The sequence below is a fragment of the Saccostrea cucullata genome, unplaced genomic scaffold (genome assembly GCF_032062105.1).
Source record: "Saccostrea cucullata isolate Sc308-1 unplaced genomic scaffold, CSIRO_AGI_Scuc_v1 ctg3383, whole genome shotgun sequence".
NCBI lineage: Eukaryota > Metazoa > Mollusca > Bivalvia > Ostreida > Ostreidae > Saccostrea > Saccostrea cuccullata.
The window spans coordinates 2,041-23,560 of NW_026933027.1; the positions used below are offsets into that span (position 1 = coordinate 2,041).

Here is a 21,520-nt window from a genome sequence, read left to right on the forward strand (position 1 = left end):
AAATAAAATAAAGTGCAAACATTGATTAATGTTTTCAATTTACTTTCTTATTAGGTGTGAGATTGCTAAAATATATATATTGTACTTATTCACAGCCAAGTTTGATGCTCGCAAAAATCTTTGTTTTGGGGAGCTCTCTCCCCCATCTATATATATTAATTATGATATAATTAACAGATTAAAGCAGGGTGGCCTTACTCAAAATCCTGTTTCTTTTTTGCAACTCTTCGTTGAAAATAAAATTAAGAGAATTTTCCAAAGCATGATGAAAGCTTATATCTTGTAAAATAATATATGAAAAAAAAATAATGAAAATGAATTATTTCTCCAGTAAATTTATTATTAATAAGAGGGTTGTTCCAAAAGTAATGCCACAGTGTCCATATCTTTCATATTTGGTGTCATATTATCAAATATAATATACCAAAAAGATGCACATATATAAATCTAATTAACAATGAAATTTTCGTTTAAAGATGTTAAGTTGAATTTATATTATATAGATGTTTAAAACATAAGGGGTATCACCGCATCACAACTAAACGTCTCGTTTTAAAGTTTAATTTTTTTAGAATGAAGAAAGACATTAAAAATATTTTAAAAAGCGCCTAATCGTTAAATATGTTATAAGACAAAACATATGTCATTTTATAGTCTTTTGTTGAAAACTAAATAATGCCATTGCTATTTTTAATCGTAAACATTGTTGTTTTACTCGGATGCAGGATGCATTTAACAAATTTTCAAAAAAAAAGGTCGAAATGAAAATTAATGCCGCAACGAGCTGTATTGCATTTTTGCTTCAAAAATGGGGAACTCGCCAATAGAGACAGTTACGATGGTTAATTAGTCTTACGTCTTACAGAGGAAAGAATGTGAAAAAAAAAAAAAAAAGACGTTCACAGATGGTTTTAGCGATTTTTTTTTCGGGGGTGAGGTGGTATATCAATATAGCCCTTTTATGAGGTCGATCCATAGATACATGTATATCGACTTCACAGAAAAGCATATAGACCGAGCATGAAGTGCTCAAGGTCGATATGCTTTTCTGTGAAGTAGATATATCTATGGATTGACCGAATTAAAGGGCTACTGTCCTTTCTGACATAATTTATTTTTCAAATAAAATCTGCAACATGACGACCTACATTTGTTATATTATTTTTTAGAGAGATTGAAAAGACAGTTTGAAAATAATCGGAACAAGACACAAGTTTTCTCTCTAATACACTTAGAGACTCTAAATCAAAATAAACTACATGTACGCTGTTTAATGTAATTGTGTTTCCTTTATGTAATATTGATACAGTAATTTGGAGGATTCACTAATTTAAAATACTACATTCATTTGATTATGTTTTGTATCAATTTTTGACATACATATTCAATATGTTTTAATATAAAGTATAAATCCTAATTCAAGGCGTTGTTTATGTTTACTTATCAATTACAGAACATTACAAATATAAATACAAGTTGAAGTTTATATTTTTTTTCAGAAACATTAAGTCATATACTGTATAAATTAGCTATACATTGTAATTGCGATTATTTTTGTTACAGAAAATTATCTCCATTTTAAGAAACATCAAATCAATATGCATTTCAGACTCTATGAATTTTAATTAACTCAAATCTATATGCTGTTATATACTTAATCATGTGATCAAGTTAGAGCCAATCAGAGAGCTTGGAATATATAATAAAAATAATATTCAGTAAATATTAGGTTGTAACGTGACTGTGACCACAAATAGACTTCGAGGTACTGTCTTAATGTATAAGGAATCCGTTGAAATTGGAATGGAAATTTCCTGCAATGTACGCGAAGCCACGATGCCAGTTTTGTACCTTGATTTTTACTTCATCTCACAACAGAATGTTTCCGGATCTTTTGGTCCACAGTCCTTCAGTTTCAATGAATAAATATCCAACGCGTTTATTGTTTTTGTGTATATATAATCTTAGGGAATCCTGAACTTTGACTCGATTAGGTGTTGGCAAAGCAATGTTCATACTCAAAAAGTAGGTTCCAGATATCGGGGCGGTAAATATACCTGTTTTTCCATTGTAACCTTTCCCTCGGTTGATTCGAACGCCATCGAATACAAGTGTATCTCCGTAATTTAACTTTACACCTGACTTCAGAAAAATGCCATGAAGGAAACGTGCGTTGATGTCTTGTAATTACCTAGGTTAGAAAAAAAACCCACAGAAATTATCAGCGATTCTTAATTCCAGTATAGTTCTAAAATTCTAAAATTGTTAAATTTACAATTTTACGAAAATGCATGTACCTGTGGATAATTTTTGTACGTCTTCTTTCAAATCTTTCACAATTTTATCTAGCGAAGAAAGTTTCTTTTGTGTGCAATCCTCGTATTCTCCAAGGTGAATTCCACAAGAATTCCGAATATCTTTAGCGGACTGCATACATATTGTATAGCTCTTGATATCCTTCTTGCACGGATAGTCACATTGCGACAAATCAAAGAACGCAAAATGTATGATCAACAATACAGAAGTCCAACGTGACATTTTAAGTGATACTTTGAGGAAAAAATCTACATATACTTCTTATATATACAGTAAACATCATCCATATATATAACAGATTGAATTACTAATAGATAAATATCGTGTTAGAAATTAAATCTGAAATTCGATGCTCTATTGGTCACATGTGCATGTGAATAAAAAATCAATGAGGTTTGTTGCAACTCTAAATTCAGGGGCGATTGATCATTAACAGATCCCTACACAAAGACGAATAGAGACTAGAAATATGTCCATAGGACATGGATGCCCCGCCGATATCACTAAATGCAACATGAAAATTTGAATTTGTGTAAAACTATGAAATTTCAGAATATCTTGAATAGTGATGCAGTTGAATTGCTTACATCAGTATGTATCAACAAATGAAGTTTAACACTAATATAAGAAAGTGAGGTCAAGGTCAAAGGAAAAGTCAAGGTCAAATGTTGATGCAGTTGAATAGCTCTCATCAGTGTCTATCAACATAATAATAATGAAGTTTGATAAAAATATCTTGAATGATATCTGTAAAACTGAGCTAAACACTAATTAAAGAAAAGTGAAATCAAGGTCAAAGTAAAGGTCAAGGTAAAAAAAATGCTGATGCAGTTGAATAGCTCTCATCAGTATGTATCAACATAATGATAATGAAGTTTGATGAAAATATCTTGAATGGTATCTGTAAAACTGAGCTAAACACTAATTTAAGAAAAGTGAAATCAAGGTCAATGTAAAGGTCAAGGTAAAAAAAATGCTGATGCAGTTGAATAGCTCTCATCAGTATGTATCAGCATATGATGTTTGATAAAAAATATCTTGGATGTTTTTTTTTTAAACTGAGCTTAACATTAACTTAAGAAAAGTGAAATCAAGGTCAAAGGAAAGGTCAAGTTAATAAATGGTGATGCGAATACATGTAGCTCTCATCAGTATGTATCAGCATATGAAGTTTGATAAAAATATTTTCTATGGTATCTTTAAACCTGAGCTAAACACTAATTTAAGAAAAAAGAGGTCAAGGTCAAAGGAAAGGTCAAGATCAAAAATGTTGATGCAGTTGAACAGCTCTCGTCACTTTGTATCAGCACATGAAGTTTGATAACACTATCTTGAATGGTATCTTTAAAACTCAGCTAAACACTCACTTAAGAAAAGTGAGGTCAAGGTCAAAGAAAAGGTCAAGGTCAAAAAAAAGTTGATGCAGTTGAAAAGCACTCTTCAGTATGTATCAGCTTTTGAAGTTAGATAACACTATCTTGAATGGTATCTTTAAAACTGAGCTAAACACTCATATAAGAAAAGTGAGGTCAAGGTCAAAGAAAAGGTCAAGGTCAAAATATGTTGATGCAGTTGCATAGCTCTCATCAATATCTATCAGCCTATGAAGTTTGATGAAAACATCTTGGATAGTTTTCTTACAACTGAGCTGAACGCAAAGTGTGACGGAAGGACAGAAGGACGGAAGACGGACATGGCAAACACCATATGCCCCGGCCATATTCATGGCGGGACATAAAAATATTAATCAGAATGCATTATTCCGCCAGGAATGTTATGAATGAAAGTATGCATATGGTTGCCTTTACGTATTTGTATGCTGGAAGACGGTTCTTTTTTCCTAAGTTGTAATACGAACTACTTTAAATTCTTCATGGAGGAGGTCTCGGGAACTTTGTAATTCTGTAGACCGTTTTCTGAATGGATGTTGTCTTGCGATGGTTATTTTACATTTGCCAGTGTCTGTCGCATAAACACACCAAACGAGTTGCTTCCAATACTAAAGTCTGTCATACTCATGCAGAACTGAGTCAAAGCACAAGGTACTAGTACTCAAAGAAAGAAAAGTTGACGATAACAAACAGTGATCGAAAACGGGTTTGGCAGACTCTGTGTCATCAAGTTCAAGCTCACTGGAATATATCGAGTCGACAAATGAATAGAAGAAACAACTGTCTACAAATGTCATTGATTAGATATATCTATTATATAATAGTAATGTCGGTTTGAATGCCACAGCAAGTGTTGTTCTGAAGTATGAGATTTTGAAGAAATTCTGATTCATACGAATACAAAAATAGGCTTTCTAACAAAAATCCATGGGATTGATTGTAATCTTTTACACCATTGGCTTACTATTTGCTTATGTTAATCCTTACATGGAACATTCACAAGGCATTAAATTTCCTATTGCAATTTATGATTAAAAATAAAGCATAATTGTGAATGTATAAATGCATTTATTTGAAATGATAAATAAATAAATAAATCTATTTGTAATTAAAATGCAATTAGTACTCTTAAAACATTAATATATATCATTACTATTATGTTCTTAAAATATAACATAAGTAAATGTCTATACATGTACTTAAACTGTGAAAATGATTGGTATGCGTTCAATACTGATGCAGAATTTCTGGCAAGACATACTATAATCAATACACAATTACCCATTCACTGGAAGACAACCTCATATCTATGGAATACATGTGATCAGAATATTAAAATGTCAGAATATAAAGAATCTATTAGTTTTAAAATATAAACCGCATAAAATTAAATTAATCCATTAAATACTATATTATTTAATACAATGAGGTAGAATGACTGGAAGTAAAGACTTCAACCAGCGAAAAAAATTCATCACAGACATAGGGAATATATATAAATAACACTATTACTTCATACCAAGGTATCACAAACCAGATCAAGTTATTTAATACCAACTGTGAACTCACTATTATTTTTGCAATTAATGGTATCAATTTTAAGCAATACTTAAGTTTTGTAAGGAATGATTACAAAAATCTTAGAACAGGAAAGTTAAATATTCTACATTTCTACATATAAAATGGCCAATATATTTAAATATTAAGTAAAAAATGCAGTTATTATTAGATATTTCATGACAATTAAGTTTCAATATCAGTACATTTAAAATAAGCGCAACAAAACAATCACAAATTGTGAAAGAGAAAAGTGAAGAAATTACATTCCCTTTCTCAAAAGACATTCCCAATGACTTAAGAAAAATCAGTGAATAAAAAACTACCGCATTGCATAGCAATATTAATTAGGCGTACTGGCATGTTTTTTCTTTTTGAATTGGGATGAATTCGTTATATAACTGTGAGTTGTCTTTTCTTCATGTTGCTGAATAAAGTCTCCTGGTCCACTTCTGCCAGTTTGTAAGCCACTGAAGACTTACGTCTATTATATTCCATTAGCACTCTACCATTTAGTATGTCTCTGATGAACAGGAAAAAATACATGACATACTCATTTTTTATAAATGTGTATTTCTAATTATTTTTTACATCGTTAGGTGTTTAGTAAAAAAAACTATGAACTTACTCCCATTTTATGGATCCAGAATGTGTAACATCGATTTCCTCCACCAAGACATCCATTTGTCGCTATGAAATACATGTCAAAAAGTTGACTATCAAAACATTAAGAACGGTTTCAATATTGTCTGATTTAAATTTGACAACATAGATATAATATAACTAATGTACATAATATTAGATTTCTCTAAAGTTAAAAGCTTTGATTCGATTTGTTCATGATAAAGCTTAGCAGGTTTCTGGAACGATTATAAAAAGATTACTATTCTTTAAACTTTTTTCTAACGTCTCTATACACATAGAGGCTGTATGAATTAAATGTTTACTGCTAGCAAGTGCATCTATAAAAATTAACAATCAGGAACTTGGGCCTAAAATCTTTAACTATAAGTTTGAAAACATACATTTGTAAGCCTGAGCCCCACCTCTTTGAATGCTTACTATGAGATAACTAATATTTGTAAGCCTAATCCCGCCTCTTTGAATGCTAACTATAAGAGGATAACCTTCATTTCAAAGTCTGTGCCCCGCCTCTTTGAATGCTTACTATGAGATAACCTACATTTGTAAGCCTAAGCCCCGCCTCTTTGTAGGCTAACTATGAGATAGCTTACATTTGTAAGCCTTAGTCCCGCCTCTTTGAAGGCTAACTTGATTTCCTCCTGTTGTAACGTCCCACTGTGGTCCTTGTCCTGTTGCCGTAACGCCCCCTCCAGGTCTATCCTATGCTCTTTCAAGAACTTAGAAAGTACCTTTAAAACGCTTGTTTGGGGCTAAAACACCATTCAGGGAAAAAGTATTAAAATTAAAAAAATATGAAATGGAAAATATCTAAAATACAGTCACTACATACAAAAAATGGCTTAACCTTTAAGAAAAATATTTGAGAAAATATATCACCAATACTGAAAACCATCTAAAATAAACAATACTTTATTCACAGTCATTAGAATCAAAAATAGTAAAAGCAAATTAAAACTATCACAAAGAGACCGTTCCTCGTCAAAATTATTTGTTTGAAATACCGTATATCGCTGGGCGCCCCCTAAACCTCCATGAAGTATTGTCATATCGTTTTCATTTTCCATTTGTTGGATTTTTTTGTAATTGTTCATGTTAATGTTCATCTCCTGTAGAAATTTAATGAAAGACAGAAATGAACATAGAAAAATTAATGAATATTATAAGGAATATAACTAACATCACTTAATTTGTATAATAGACCATAATTTTCCTCAACATGCTCGATGTATCTTTCGAGTATATTTCTTTTAAAAAAATCCAAAACCCTAATTGTCAGAAACGCCTTAGAAATTGAGTTAATGTTTTAGATCTATTTTTTGTCTATGGATTTGAAAAGAAAAAATAAATAACATTCTAAACAAAGTCTACTAAAGTAGAATATTATAAAGATACATTTAATAGATACCGTTACCTGATTTTCTATTATCTTAAACAGACATGCATAAACACACGGTGTCAATCAATCTTCATGTATAAAAATACCTTACATAACAAATTAAAACTTTGTTTCAATATGATTGTAAATACTGGAAATAGAACACAAACATCTTTAAGGTTGGCCTAATTTGATAATGATAAAATACACATCACATCCAGAACAAAAACATCAAAAACACTGACGCCAACAAAAAATTCTATCTTGCAATAAAAGTTTGTACACATACATCGCTATAGATAGACTTGCAAGATGATTTCCATGCACATCGCTATTGTATTCTTACTATTCTATATGGTACCGTTCCCTTATTTATTAGTATTGAATAATTTAGGTTTTTTTTACTTTTGTTAAGCTAGACCCAGTTATGTGCACACCGAAACAATGGAAATCTAGGAGTGAGTCAATGATATCATCACTGCATAAAACCAATTTGATTCTTATTCTATGAAAATGGATCCAGCTCCTAATTAAACATGATTAAACAATGTCACATTTTCTTCAAGGTCTCTCAACTACTTTTAAACATGTTAAATCCGTACTAATAAGGTGATAGGGATTTTTCTCATTTTGTTATACCTGAAATTGCTACTTTTTATATCAATAAAATAAAAGTATACAAAATACTGGAAAAGATCAAGGTTTGAGAAGTTTAAATTGAGCATGCAGGAAAGGTAAAACATTTAATATAAAGGAGGGTTCAAATTAGTTATAATATAACTGGCTGAGTACATCATCCAAAATGATTTATTAAATATTTATTTAATAAGTAAATAAGAAATAAAGCCTTTTAATGATGCTATATAACTTTCGATTATTAAGGAAAATAAGGCACAGACAAAATAAATTCTTAATCCATGATATGTTTTCATATTTATCACTGAAAATATAATATTATCAGAAACAAGTGTCTGTGGTTTGGGAAGAAATCCAACCCAGGTTTCCACAATCTCCCGTAAAACTAATCGTTCTTGGTCCCTTCTTCAAAATACTTTCTTTTTAATAATTAAAATTGGAATTTTTTTTTCAAATGACTTCAAATTATTCACTTAAAAAAACATTAATTTCTACCCAAGTCGAATTTCAATCATGACGTCATTATAAAGAACAAGAAAAGAAAGTCATGAAATATACATGTATATATATGTATAGTACATTTTTAGTGAAAAAGTTTACCTCAGCATTAGCTAAATGATAATAATTTAGATGATATACCCAGCTAGAAATATTCCATTTACTTGTAAATCCGTGTAGTGCATAAAAATTAAGAACCGGTAAACTAACCGAAATAGAGTTTTTAAAAGGATGAAAACAAACTAGAAGATAATCTGATTTCTAAAGAATTCAAGTTTTGTAAAGGTTTTGCTTATAAAAATCAGACACAACTGATTACGTAAAAGAGAGAAGACTCATTTCTGTTTCACATAAGAGCTTGTAAACAAACTCTAAGAGTAGGATCCACTTTTTTATTCAAACGTCAACAAAATACTTACCCCACAGTTCTGAAAGTTATCAATGAAGACTTTAACAACTTAATTGTTTTAACTTTCCTTAAAATTAAATAGGGAAATTCTTATTATTAAGCTAAAAAAATTACTGTATTAAATATCGCTTTTGTGCATCTGAATATGTAAACTGTTCCTCAAATTACTAGTGTGTGTGATGAGGTTTAGTAAAAATTGAAGTTGAACGAGGTATGTAATAATCTTTTTTTTTTTTTTTTTTGCATTTTCCACAAAGAATAAAGGACTGAACTATACAGAATTTTAAAAAAGGGGGCAAAAAAACAGAAAAACTCTTCTCAAAATGTACTTCGAAGTTTAATTTTCAACAGAACCCTTAATCTTGACAGTTTATTGTAAATTCATTTCATTTGTAAAATTAATGCTTTTTTAGTTAAATGGGTTGCTTTACATCTGAAATTTATTCCAATACTTGTTTCTTTTTAAACTTTTAAAACGAGTTTATAAAATAAGAATCCGTATATACAATATAAAATCCCTTTTTGGTGCACTTATAATCTTACATGCAACATGCAATGTGCAACAATACCTTTGACTTAATTTGAACATAGAGGTTTTCGTGCCAAGTGCCTCATGAGGTTTCCTACTCTGAGACAAACATAATCCAGTGTGTCTGTGGTTAGTTCATGGGTGAAATTTTCGTGAGCAAAAAGTAACAAGATAATACAAACAATCAAGTATATTTTGAAAGGTATTTAAGAATAAATAGTGATAAATGTTAAACATGTATTAGAGGTTTTATATCAAAGCAAGGAATACAATGTCTTTAAAAAACTTTAAAGCGATGCAATATTATTATAAAGATAGGGAATTTAATATGGTATGTAGTTTTTAATGGATATAAACCAAAGGGTATATAAGCAAGGTAGCTATTTACCTGTAGTGAGATATAAGAAAGAGTTTGGCTCTGATTCACAGCTTTCAATATAATTTCTATACCTTCATCTGTCAATGCATTCAAGTTCATCTGTGAAAGAAAAATTACTAGTATTTCATTTTCAATTTCCTGTCATCTTATTTTGAAAAACATAACTTAGGAGTAAATTGTTGTTAACTGACGCAAATATTTGAATTTCAAAGTTTTTGAATTTAAAAAGGTAAAATAAATATGCATTTTCACTTTCATGGGCAGCTCTTTCAATTTCCTTCCAAGTTAGTGTGTCAAAATGTCATGGTAATAATGAGGAAAGCACTTAATTGTTATAAAATGTTTTCTTTAACTCACCAACAGTGTTTCTAAGCCGAAGTTCTTGCTCAGACCTAAAGATAATTCCTTTGCACAGTTTTTGTTGATTCTATTGTTGCTAAAAAAAAGAAAGAATACTTCTTTTCTTTTCTCCTGACAATTTATTTTTGAATTAACTATTTGTTTACTTAAGAACGTTGATGATGTCAAGAAGTTTGGATTTCATGTCTTAGTACAACATAATTAAAGCATGTATAAACACCTGATATCAAGAACGCGTAGTTTGGAGTTAACACGAAGGCCAAGCTGTAAACCCCGACATCCAGGCAATCCAAATCCATTCCACGACACATCTAATACTTCCAAAACCTGGTTGTTCTAAATAATGGGGAAAAACAATTATATAATATGATGGAGATGTTTGACTTTGTACTAAGTCTTGTAGCAAGACTTCATCAGAAAACAAAACCTGGGAGCATTCATTCAATATTAACCGACTAAATCGTTTGCAGGACATAGAATGCTAAAAAAGAAATTGTTGTACAAATAAAAAATATGTATAGATGAAAACGATATAACCAATAGTTCGAGGCATCTATGATGTAAGCAACTTTTGTCGCATATCTGCGGTGATTTTCTTTGATCTCTCTGTGGTGATATATCCCATATCACATATGCGATAATACTTTCCACGCCCCTTCATATATCACTATAGGAGGCAGAGATAAAATACATGTGTATTGTACATACTGTTGTAATTGAGCTTATTAACGATAATTTATACACAGTATTTCAAAGTAGTGTTAGTTTTGGGACCATTTCAGGCCAAGAAAAAAAGATACATTACAGTACCGTACTTCAATCAAATAACCAAACAAGAGACCCATGGGCCACATCGCTCACATGAGCACTGTGGCTAGGAAAAATCAATTCAGTAAATGCCTAAGTGGTCCCGATCCTAAAAGAGGGGGGATAATTTGAATAAACTTGAATCTATGCATACTTGAATCTACACTAACTTAGGGTGCTTACGTATTTTTTTTGACTAACTTTGGCTTTTTTCCCCAATAAGTTATTATGTATTTTTGTGGTCCCACCCAATCCTGGGGGTAATGATTTTAACAAATCTTTATCTAAACTACCTGGGGATGCTACCATATAAGCAAGACCAATCGAGATTTTTATATATTTTTCCTATATATTCATATGTAAAAAATTGATCGTTCATTGTGGCCCCGCCCTACCCCCGGGGGTCATGATTTGAACAAACTTGAATCTACATTACCTGAGGATGCTTTCACATAAGTTTCATCTTTCTTGGCCCAGTAGTTCTTGAGAAGAAGATTTTTTTGAAAGATGCCTTTAATTTTCAGTAATTTTCAATTATCTCCCCTTGGGATGGGGCGTGGCCCTTCATTTGAACAAACTTGAATCCTCTTCACCCAATGATACTTTGTGGCAAGAAATTGGTCCAGCGGTTCTTGAGAAGAAGTCGAAAATGTGAAAAGTTTACAGACAGACGGACAGACGGACAGCTAGACAGACGCCGGACAAAATCTACCAGAAAAGCTCACTCGAGCCTTTGGCTCAGGTGAGCTAAAAAGCATAATTCTTTAAATTGGCAAGTAGTTTTTTTCACTTGAGAGTTGTATACAGTCATCTGTCAGCCAGATCACTTACAGTGATCTATAGTTATACAGACTGACGAGGGTATACTTACAGCCAGAGCTTTACCGATGGCCTCTGCTCCTTTGTTGTGATATCTACACAGAGTGACCAGGGTATACTTACAGCGAGAGCTTTACCGATGGCCTCAGCTCCTCTGTTGCGTATTGAGTTCCAGCTGAGATCTAGGTCTGTAATGCTTTCATTGCTGACCTTCATATATAAAGACATGGCGTTAAATTACTGGATTCAGAGCAAACTCTTTCAAATGCAATAAATTTCAAATGAAGATGACAAGAAGAAGTTATTATTGTCCTAAGTATCTTTAAGCAATACATATAGTGTAATGGAGGAGTAAGTATCCCCTGTACATCAGCAATACATCCTTCCCCTTTGTGTGCTCTGTGTCATAACGGAGTTAACGAAAAAATCCATAGTAAGATCAGTGTGTCATTTTTGTGGTGTCAAATTTTCGAGGTTTGAGGAAAAAATACCAGTGTTGTAGAGTAGGATTTCCTCCATAGTCAGCTTTGCCCTCGGAAATCGTACTCTAGAGTAGGATTTTCAGCCGAGAGGAAATCTCACATCTGAGCCAAATCCCCCCCCCCCCCTTTGTTCATCAGAGAGACTTACCCCCTTGTCATAGGGTCAATATAAACAAAAGCTCCAATTTTTTTTGTGAAAAAAGATCAAATTTTGAACTGGTAAATAAGTGTTTTTCGACTTAAGTAGTTAGAATTTTCTAAGCATATATTTCAAATCATGGACTTAATTTGACCCATGCAAATACTTATTTTTCAAAAGAATGTAAAACTCAGATTCGATGTCTAATAACACCTCTAATTGCATAGCAGTATACTTGTATATGTCACACATTTTTAATGTGCAGTTTAACAAGACTATCTAAAGTTAATGGATTCATTTTCCCCCAAAAGAAAGTAAGTTATTTTTGTATATCTTTTACTACTTGTATGTTGCTTGAATCCAATGAGCACAAGAATTGTTATGATGTTCAAATGTCCACCTCTGTGTAACCAGTCCTTATCAATCTATACAGTTTTTGTCACCTTAAATCCCATTATTGAACAGCTTTAATGAAAAATTAAAATTTGTGCGGTTAAACTTGTTCATTTTACTTATTTAAACAGAATTTACATGTAACTTGATATTTTCAAGATATATCATGTAAAATTTGTTCGCATCATCCGTCCTTAAAACAGAGAAATATTCTTGTTTTGTAACGTTTGGTCGAGAAAGTATCAGTATAAAATGGAAAAAAGTTCTTATTCGATAATTTATTTATAATTATCATTACAATAAATTCTGATAAAAATCTAAAATTTTATTTTACGCTGGGGTTCAGCTATGAAAAAATCTTAATTCTAGTAGCTGTCCTGCTGTCATTAATCATATACAGCTGTATAGTTCTTTAAGGAATTGGCTGCATAACATTATTACTGTTTAAATTATTTGATTAGTGTTTCTTTCTAAATTCAAGAAAAATATCTCCTTGATCATGATTTAAAAAAATAAATAATAATGTTATGCAGCTAATGCTTGAATGTGTTTCCCTTAATTGATTTACTTAACAAGATATGATTATTGATAGCAAGAAAGCTTTAAAGATTTATTTCATAACTAAACCCAAGCACAAAATAAAATGTTAGCCATTCATCAAAATTAATGTTATGATGATAATTATGAATTAAAGAAAAATTTAACAAGAGGCCCTGCTGTCATTAATCTTTTTATTGTAAAGTTTAAATACATGCAATCATGGATTTGCTATTTTTTAGAAAATGTATAAAGAATTTCTTTAAGGAATTGGCTGCATAACATTATTACTGCTTCCATTAAATTATTTGATTAAAGTGTATTCTTTCTAAATTCAAATTTGAAAAATATCTCCATATAAATCATGAATTATGGCTTTAAAAAAATTTTTAAAGAATTTTCCTATATAATGTTACTTTGCCAGCTACCCCCAGGGGTTATGATTTGAACAAAATTGAATCTATACTACCTGAGTATGTTTCCCTTAATTGAGATTTTTTAAGAATTTTCCTATATATTTCTATGTAAAACAAGCCCTTACCCGGGGGGTCATGATTTATCTACACTAGCATATAAATATGATGAAATGGCTTTGTCATTCTTAAAGATTTATTTCTATATATTTCTATGTAAAACTTTGGTTGGCCAACCCATGAGAACAAACTTGAATTTACACTAAATCCCCATAAATCTTTCCTGGCAATGAGAAGAAGAATTTTAAAATGTACCACTAAATTTTCATTAATTCCCAATTATCTCCCCTTGAATAAGGGCATGGCCCTTCATTTGAACAAATTGAATCCCCTTGATACTTTGTGAGTTTGGTTGAAATTGATAATCGAAAATGTGAAAATTACAGACAGACAGACGGACAGACAGACTAGACGGACAGACGGACGCCGGACAAAATGTGATCAGAAAAAAATTTAATAAAAACTACCGTTTTCATTCCATACTGATACTTTCTCGAACAAAGGCTACAAAACAAGAACATTATTTTGCTTTAATGACAGATGATGCAAATAAATGTTATCAAATACATGCAATTGAAAATAACAATTTACATGTAAGTCCTGTTTAAATAAGTAACATGAACAAGTTTAAACGCACAAATTTTAATTTTTCATTAAAAGTTCAATAATGGAATTTTAGGTGGCAAAAAATGAAGGACTGATTACAGAAAGGTGGACATTTGAACATCATAGTAATTCTTGCGCTGATTGGAATCAAGCAACATACAAGTAGTAAAAGGTATACAAAAATAAATGATTTTCTTCTGAGAAAAAAAATGAATCCATCAATTTAAGATAGCCTTGTTAGACTGCACAATAAAAATGTTTTGACATACTAGTATACAAGTATATCGCTATACTATTAGGGTGTTAAGACATCGAATCTGAAGAGTTTTACATTTCTTTTGAAAAAAAAAATATTTGGGTTGAAAGTCCATGATTTGAAATATATGCTTAAAAAATTTACTACAGGAGTCGAAAAACACTCATTTACCACTTCAAAATCAGTTTGCCGTTTATCTTTTTTTAACAAAAATATATTGCGGCTGTGGTTTATATTGACCTAAGCTTTAAGGGGGAAAATCCTACTCTGAGATAGAAAGAGGGGGGACATCTGGCTCTGGTGTGAGTTTTCCACCCAAGGGAAATTCCACTTTATAGTACAATTGCCAGGGAAAGCTGGCTTTGGGGGGATATCCTACTCTACAACACCTATTACAGTATCTTGGATTCCAAAATTTTGTGAGCCACTTTGATACTTCCCATGAATATCCTAACAGTAGTGAAAATCAAATACTCTTTGGTTCAATAGTTGAAGAATATTTGTAAGACAAAGTATGTAAGTCATCTTGAACTAGGATAGAATAGAAGGCTGGATATTTTTGTGTTTCAATATGGTTGACGTTTTATCAGTTTTCATTTTTTATTCATATTTTGATTAAAAAATACACAGCGTTAAAAACTACTTATAATGTAAAAGACAACCTTGAATAAAACATCATTTATTCTCAATTACGTACAAAAAAATATTTAAATACACCAAACAACCTTTAATATAGATATATTTCACTTTTAACTGCATACAGTACTGCAGAAGATATTTTTTGCTTGCTAATCTGAACGCGGTAAGTGTTTTACGTCAAATCCGTGACGTCAGCAAACCCGGCCATCTATCTTAATTTTACCCTTTTACCTTCAACTCTCTTTATTTAACACTGCCCAGTAAACCAATATTACCTTCTGATGTGGTTGATTCGAAATGAAACAGGATATTAAATCCTAGATTGAAGCAACATTTCGCAAATTTTATTGTTAATACCAAAAATGTACCATGATCTAGTTTTCCAGAACAATTTTTCATGAGGTAAAATGATGACTGAAGTCGTTTGTACAAAGTGTTAGCCATTATTTTCATACAGAATTTACAACGAATCTCCCCATTTACAAAACAAAGACAAGGAGCACACCACGGGTGTGACCAATTGACAGGGGATACATCTCGATGGCACCTGATACCACCTGTGGTTTTTAGAGATTCGTGCTTGCTCTGCACACAGTTTGTACAAATTCACAAATGTGCTTTTTTTTCTTATTAATCCATAATCACAGATCCCAGTTAGTATTCTGATGTTACGTGCAGAATTCTACTATTATATTTTTCCTTCGCCTTTTCGCGTAGATCATTTCAATCTCAATGTCTCTTTTAATAAATATATGGACGTGTCATATGCACACCATAGGCGTCGGAAGCAAATGAGAATTTGGGGGCTATTTGAAAGGGGGGGGGCTAAACCAACAAAAGAAGGTTAGCCCCAATTTTCAATGCCTACATTATGTCTATCTTTGCAAAAAGTGGGGGGGGGGGGGGGGGCTAGCCCGCCCCTCCGGTTCCGACGCCTATGCACACAATATATATCGAAATAATCATGTTAACAATTTTTATTTTATTTTTAAACACACGACATACCAGTGCTTGGGCAATATACACCCCGCCTGCTTCCCCGAACTCGTTGTTGCTGAGGTCCAGTGACGTCAGAGAGGTGTTGCTCTTCAGAGCCTCGGTAAAATACCCCGCGTCCCTGTCACACAGCTGGTTACCTAAAGGTGAGAGACGTTCAAAAAATGTCCAAATAATTTACAAGGTTGTTTTGACTTTATATAGTAAATTTTTTAAAGGAATATTCCAAGTTATTTTGTTTAATTACCGTTGACCGGATAATGCTGCAAGTACCCCTTTTACATGTCTAATTTGGGGGGTGGGGGTCTTTATTATAAGCAGTATTGCAACTGCATTGTTAAGAAAGGTGATGTTTGTTTGATACGGAATGAAATAACATTAAATTTCTACAAAATATAAAACATTCACCAGATAATGAGAGAGTTTTTAACGTTGTGTTGACGTCCAACATGCTCGCCACAGCTTTTGCTCCTTTTGATTGGATAAAATTATTAGAAATGTCCTACAATAAAGAAACATGTTTGAATGTTTGTACAACCTATGTTCAACGAATTCTCTAATGTTATTTTCCCTCTTCTTGCTTTAATATCTCATAATAAGACATAATTAAAATATTGATAAATAAAGAGGATATACAATACACACCAGCGACACAATAAACATATTATCCTTTAACATTCGACAGAGGTAAACTGCGCCGTCTCCCTCCAAGTAATTGTCCCCGAGGTCTAGATTCTCTGTCACTGTGTTGAACTTAAAAGTAATGAAAACTTCTCAAAACTAAATACATGAATTTTCCACTTGTATTAAATTAAGAAGCATTTATACAGAGATTCATTTAAAACTTTAAAGGGCTTTTGTATTTTGAGAAGTAATATAACGAAAAAGAAATCTCGAGGGAAAGAAATATACAAAAACATTTTTTCTCAAAAGCTTAATATGCAAAATTTAATGACAAAAAAGTTCATGCATTTTTAATTATAGAAAATAAAGACATAAAAGAAAAAGATTTTTACGGCACTTCAACAAATACAAATTAAGAGAGCAAAAAAGTTTATACCTCGAGGGCTCTTGCTACTGGTTTTGTAGCAGTCCCTCCTAGATAGTGATGGCGCATGCGTAGATTTCTGTCGCCAAGATGACGAGAAAGATATGAGACGGGAATCAAACCTTTAAATGAAAACATTATAAACACACTAAATAAAAGGAATTTCAAAATAGACGACAATAGTATTGATAATTTCAGAAAATTCACACATTTCCAGAATCAATCTGACAGATAATTTAACAACATGCTGCATTTACGAATCCTTTTACTATATAGACATTTATTAAATGTAGATTTCTTATACAAGCAAAAATTAACCCCATAAAGATAATAACTGTATTTTTTTTAAAATTAAATTCCTACCGTCTCTTTGACATTGATCTAGGTAAGTTGTTTTCCCTGTGGGGTCTATTGGTTTTTCTATTTCTGTAAATGAGATGAATTATATATACAATGTATTATTTATTTTCGCTTCATGTTCGGTGTTCGTTTTGTATTATCATATCTCGTGCAGTTGCAATTAGCTGATGTGATGATGTTTAATCTCAGTAGTGCATCAACTTTAAAAGATGATTTATATAAAATGTAAAATTCAAAGTCAACATCGTTTAAAAAACAAGCTTTTATGATTTAAGTTTTCCTACGATTTGATCGAAAACAATTTAAGAGATGATAAATATATAGTTTCTGAGCTATTAATATTAATTAATACCATTCTCATGATTATTCATGTATAAATAAAATGTGATAAGAAAGCAAACATGATCTTTTTTAATATTATGTTAAAGTAACACAACATAGACAGTACATGATTTGGAATGTATTGTTTCAATAATTGTGTTAAGTTGGAAAGAAATATGTGTAATTCAGACATCCATTTTGTCTTTTTGATATGGATATTCCATACATAAACTAGCCGCTTTTTAAAAGAGAACTTTATTATAGAAAATGTTTTCCAAATCGCACTTTCCCTATTAACATCGATTGGTCGATTTACTGATTGGTTGATTGATTGATTTATAAATTGATTAATTGATTGAAGTCCCATTCGAAAAATGTTCAGTCATATTGAGACATCGCCATAGACTAGTAATGACAAGCTTCAAATTAAGTCCGTTATTCGTGACTCAGGGCCATTGAGCACCGAGGGATCTCTAATGTAGCAACGACTGCTGTGACGTGAGGTCTCGAATTTATATATCATTCGAAGAACCATGTTGCAGCTTTTACTTAGTAACGTGTCGAGCGCTTTGCAAAGGAACAGCAAAGCTAACTATTTTTATCGTTTTAGACGAAGGCCTGTCCTTTTCTCTAAAGAGAATAACTCATCTGAAGATCAGGCTCAAATTCTTTGCAGTTTTGTAGGCTTCATTTAAATTTTAAATTCATTACAATTATAGTTATACTAAGTAGCCAAGTCAATATTATAGAAATATTTTATAAATTATGCATTTCATTGCGAGTAATATTGGTAAGGGTTCATGATTACGAAAATTTGGTACATTTACGCTGAAATATTTTCATCGTGAAAATGAACTCTCAGTCTGAGTAAGATCGACATCGACTACAAAGCAAGAAAATAAGCATATTCTATTCTTCTGCATTGGTTAGGTATTGTACATCAATTGACAAAAATCTAAAACAATTTGGGTTTATTTGTAGAGTTGAGCAGAATCTTTTTTATTAATATATGTATGTGTTTATTTGTGACACGGCTGATGTGATATTAAGATGGTTATAGTTACTTTTTTATTTTAGGCAAAATGTTTTTGTGAGTGAATGATACAAGCTTTAATTACACTGTTAGATTCTGCATGATATCAACAACGTGTGTTAGAACAAATCTCACACACTTTCCTTTTTTAGGTGGCTTTTTCTCTTTTTTCTGCATTTTTTGTTTCACTTCTTCCATATCTGCATAGATGTTTCAGCATATCAGAATATGAGGACTTTAAAATTGTATCCAAAATCGATTTTAAACCCATTTTAGATTTAATACTTAAAGTAACCAACTTAAATCGATTTTAAACCCATTTTAGATTTAATACTGAAAGTAACCAACTTAAACGAATTGCATTAAGATAAGTTTTGATACATCAAAACAGAGCTCAGGGTACGTGCGGAACTAGAAATAGTCAAGGCTATTTCTGATACATGTATGAGAAATTCATAAAAAATGCATTATTTTTGGGGAGCATTATTTATTCTGTGTAATATTTATAAAATATAGAATCTGAGAAGAGAGAGAGAGTCACTGAATTAGGTATTTAAGTAAGGTTTTCATTAATTAATTAAGATGAAATTTGGAACAATGGCAAAAATGTAAATAAACCACCCCCCTCACCCCAACCCCTGCTCACACAATCACAACCTTATGCCTTTCAAACACAGTTTTTCTTTTCCTTTTGAATGATTTCTTTATGTTACTTCATGTTCTATAACATCACATATGTCATCTTGCTAAAATCATCCCTGATGGAAGTAAGTGAAAAGTAACTGATAAAGAACAAACTTAAATCAGTTTGATCTATACTGGCATGGGCTATGAACTTATACATTTGATTTTTTTCTTCATTTTCTGTCTTACTCAGAATAATGATGACATTGTACAACAAGTCAAGTATATTTAAATTTTGTCCATTTATACTAAATCATTTCATTTTAAGAAAATTATCTGGCTTTGATTTGCTACTGTTGTAATAAGCACCTACTTTTGATCATATCTTTCTCCAGGTCTGTGTCGTACTCTTCTGAATCATGAGGTGACATCATGGTCCATGATTCAAATGTTGGGTGCTGTTTCTTTGACTTTGACATATCTCTCTTGACCTGAGTCATCGCCCAGCTATGGTCAGGGGATGGGGATCGTCCAGATGACTCTTAATTAAAACCATTTTTATTATCCAATAAGAATAAAAATATTTCAAATGTTGTATCTTTGTCTCCAATCTTAATTTATTTCAAATATGTTTTGATTTTAATAGAAATTAGTTTGTTTTCTATCCATTCATTTTAGAGTATGAATTATTCTATTACACTTTTAGACCTGTTTAAAAATGAAAATCTATTTCCATAATTAACTGAAAATTCCAATGTACCTGAGACTAAAGTGGTGACTCCATAGTCTAACAAGTCCTTTTCATCTTGTCCTTCATGGTCCACCATTTGGTCTTTGTATCTTTGTGGTTTATAATCCAATGCTGGACATTCCAGTCCAATAACTTGAGTACCATTTGCATCTTTCTCCTCATTTTGGAGGTCATTTTCCTTCGACTTCTGTCGTCTGTTTGGTGGTCTCATGTGAGATTTCTTTAAATTTTCTCGGACTAGTTTCTTCTTTGAGACATCCGCTCTGGTTTTGGGGTGAGCTGACCATGGACGTCTGATTCGACCAATGGGCGGCTCTGGGGTACTGGAAGCACTTGGGCTGCCGGGTGATTTTTTGCCTTTAGAAGAATGTGGGCGGATCAAACTTCGAACTTTTGAGTGTTGACCTTCTTCCGAGGGTAAAGATTCCCCTTGCATTTTCTCTTTATCATCCATATTACTTTGTGAGTGTGTGGTCTTAGTGATGATATAACTGTTAATCATAATAACAATCCCAAAACAATAATACATATCTTCACTTTAGCTTTATATTAAGTTGAACTTACTGAATTATAGTACTAAATATTTATCCATATTTGATTTGTTATTTTCATGTTGCTACCCTTCCCTTTTAAGCATGAAAATGAGATCCATATATATTGCATGCATGTACCAACAGGTATAATTTGCAAATGTTCAATTACACCACCAGAGATAGAGATAAATATTATGTAATGAAATGAAAGCATTAATTAAATGAAAGCTCCAATAATTTTGAATTTTTATTTAAGTTAGTAAACATAGGAATATTTTATTGCTTTGAAAAAATAAATGAAAAATATCATACAATGTTATGTCGGTTAATTAAGTATGATAATGACAATCTAAATTGCCATTGAGCATATTTTTCAGCATGTAACAACGGATACAATAATTTAGCCGATATAGTGTGCGACTAGCATTTGTACTTTGTTTTCATTATTTACCTTGAATTTAATTAATCCACAATAATTGCTTTTTCACATCACTGTTTCTTGTTTTCTGCAAGTAAGCAATGAATGACAATTCTCTTTCATTATTCGCTGCATAGCAGGTTATCTCCAATGTAAACAATGTCCTGCGTTTTTCAGCTTCCGGTGTAAA

General features: G+C 31.7%; 1 protein-coding gene across 1 annotated transcript; it reads right to left on the bottom strand.

The window, feature by feature from the left end:
* Positions 1 to 5,402: 5,402 nt before the first annotated feature.
* On the bottom strand, positions 5,403 to 21,511 carry LOC134237043 (leucine-rich repeat-containing protein 74A-like). Its single transcript, XM_062719128.1, has 16 exons — positions 21,364 to 21,511; positions 20,389 to 20,870; positions 20,002 to 20,169; positions 17,654 to 17,716; positions 17,303 to 17,412; positions 16,888 to 16,995; positions 16,651 to 16,744; positions 16,252 to 16,382; positions 11,845 to 11,931; positions 10,316 to 10,431; positions 10,093 to 10,171; positions 9,745 to 9,834; positions 6,911 to 7,015; positions 6,500 to 6,658; positions 5,893 to 5,954; positions 5,403 to 5,787 (listed from the first exon to the last, which is right to left on the bottom strand). Exons 2-16 carry the CDS (start codon positions 20,831 to 20,833, stop codon positions 5,658 to 5,660), a joined length of 1,947 nt encoding a protein of 648 aa, XP_062575112.1. The 5' UTR covers positions 20,834 to 20,870; positions 21,364 to 21,511; the 3' UTR covers positions 5,403 to 5,657.
* Between the last annotated feature and the right edge of the window lie 9 nt (positions 21,512 to 21,520).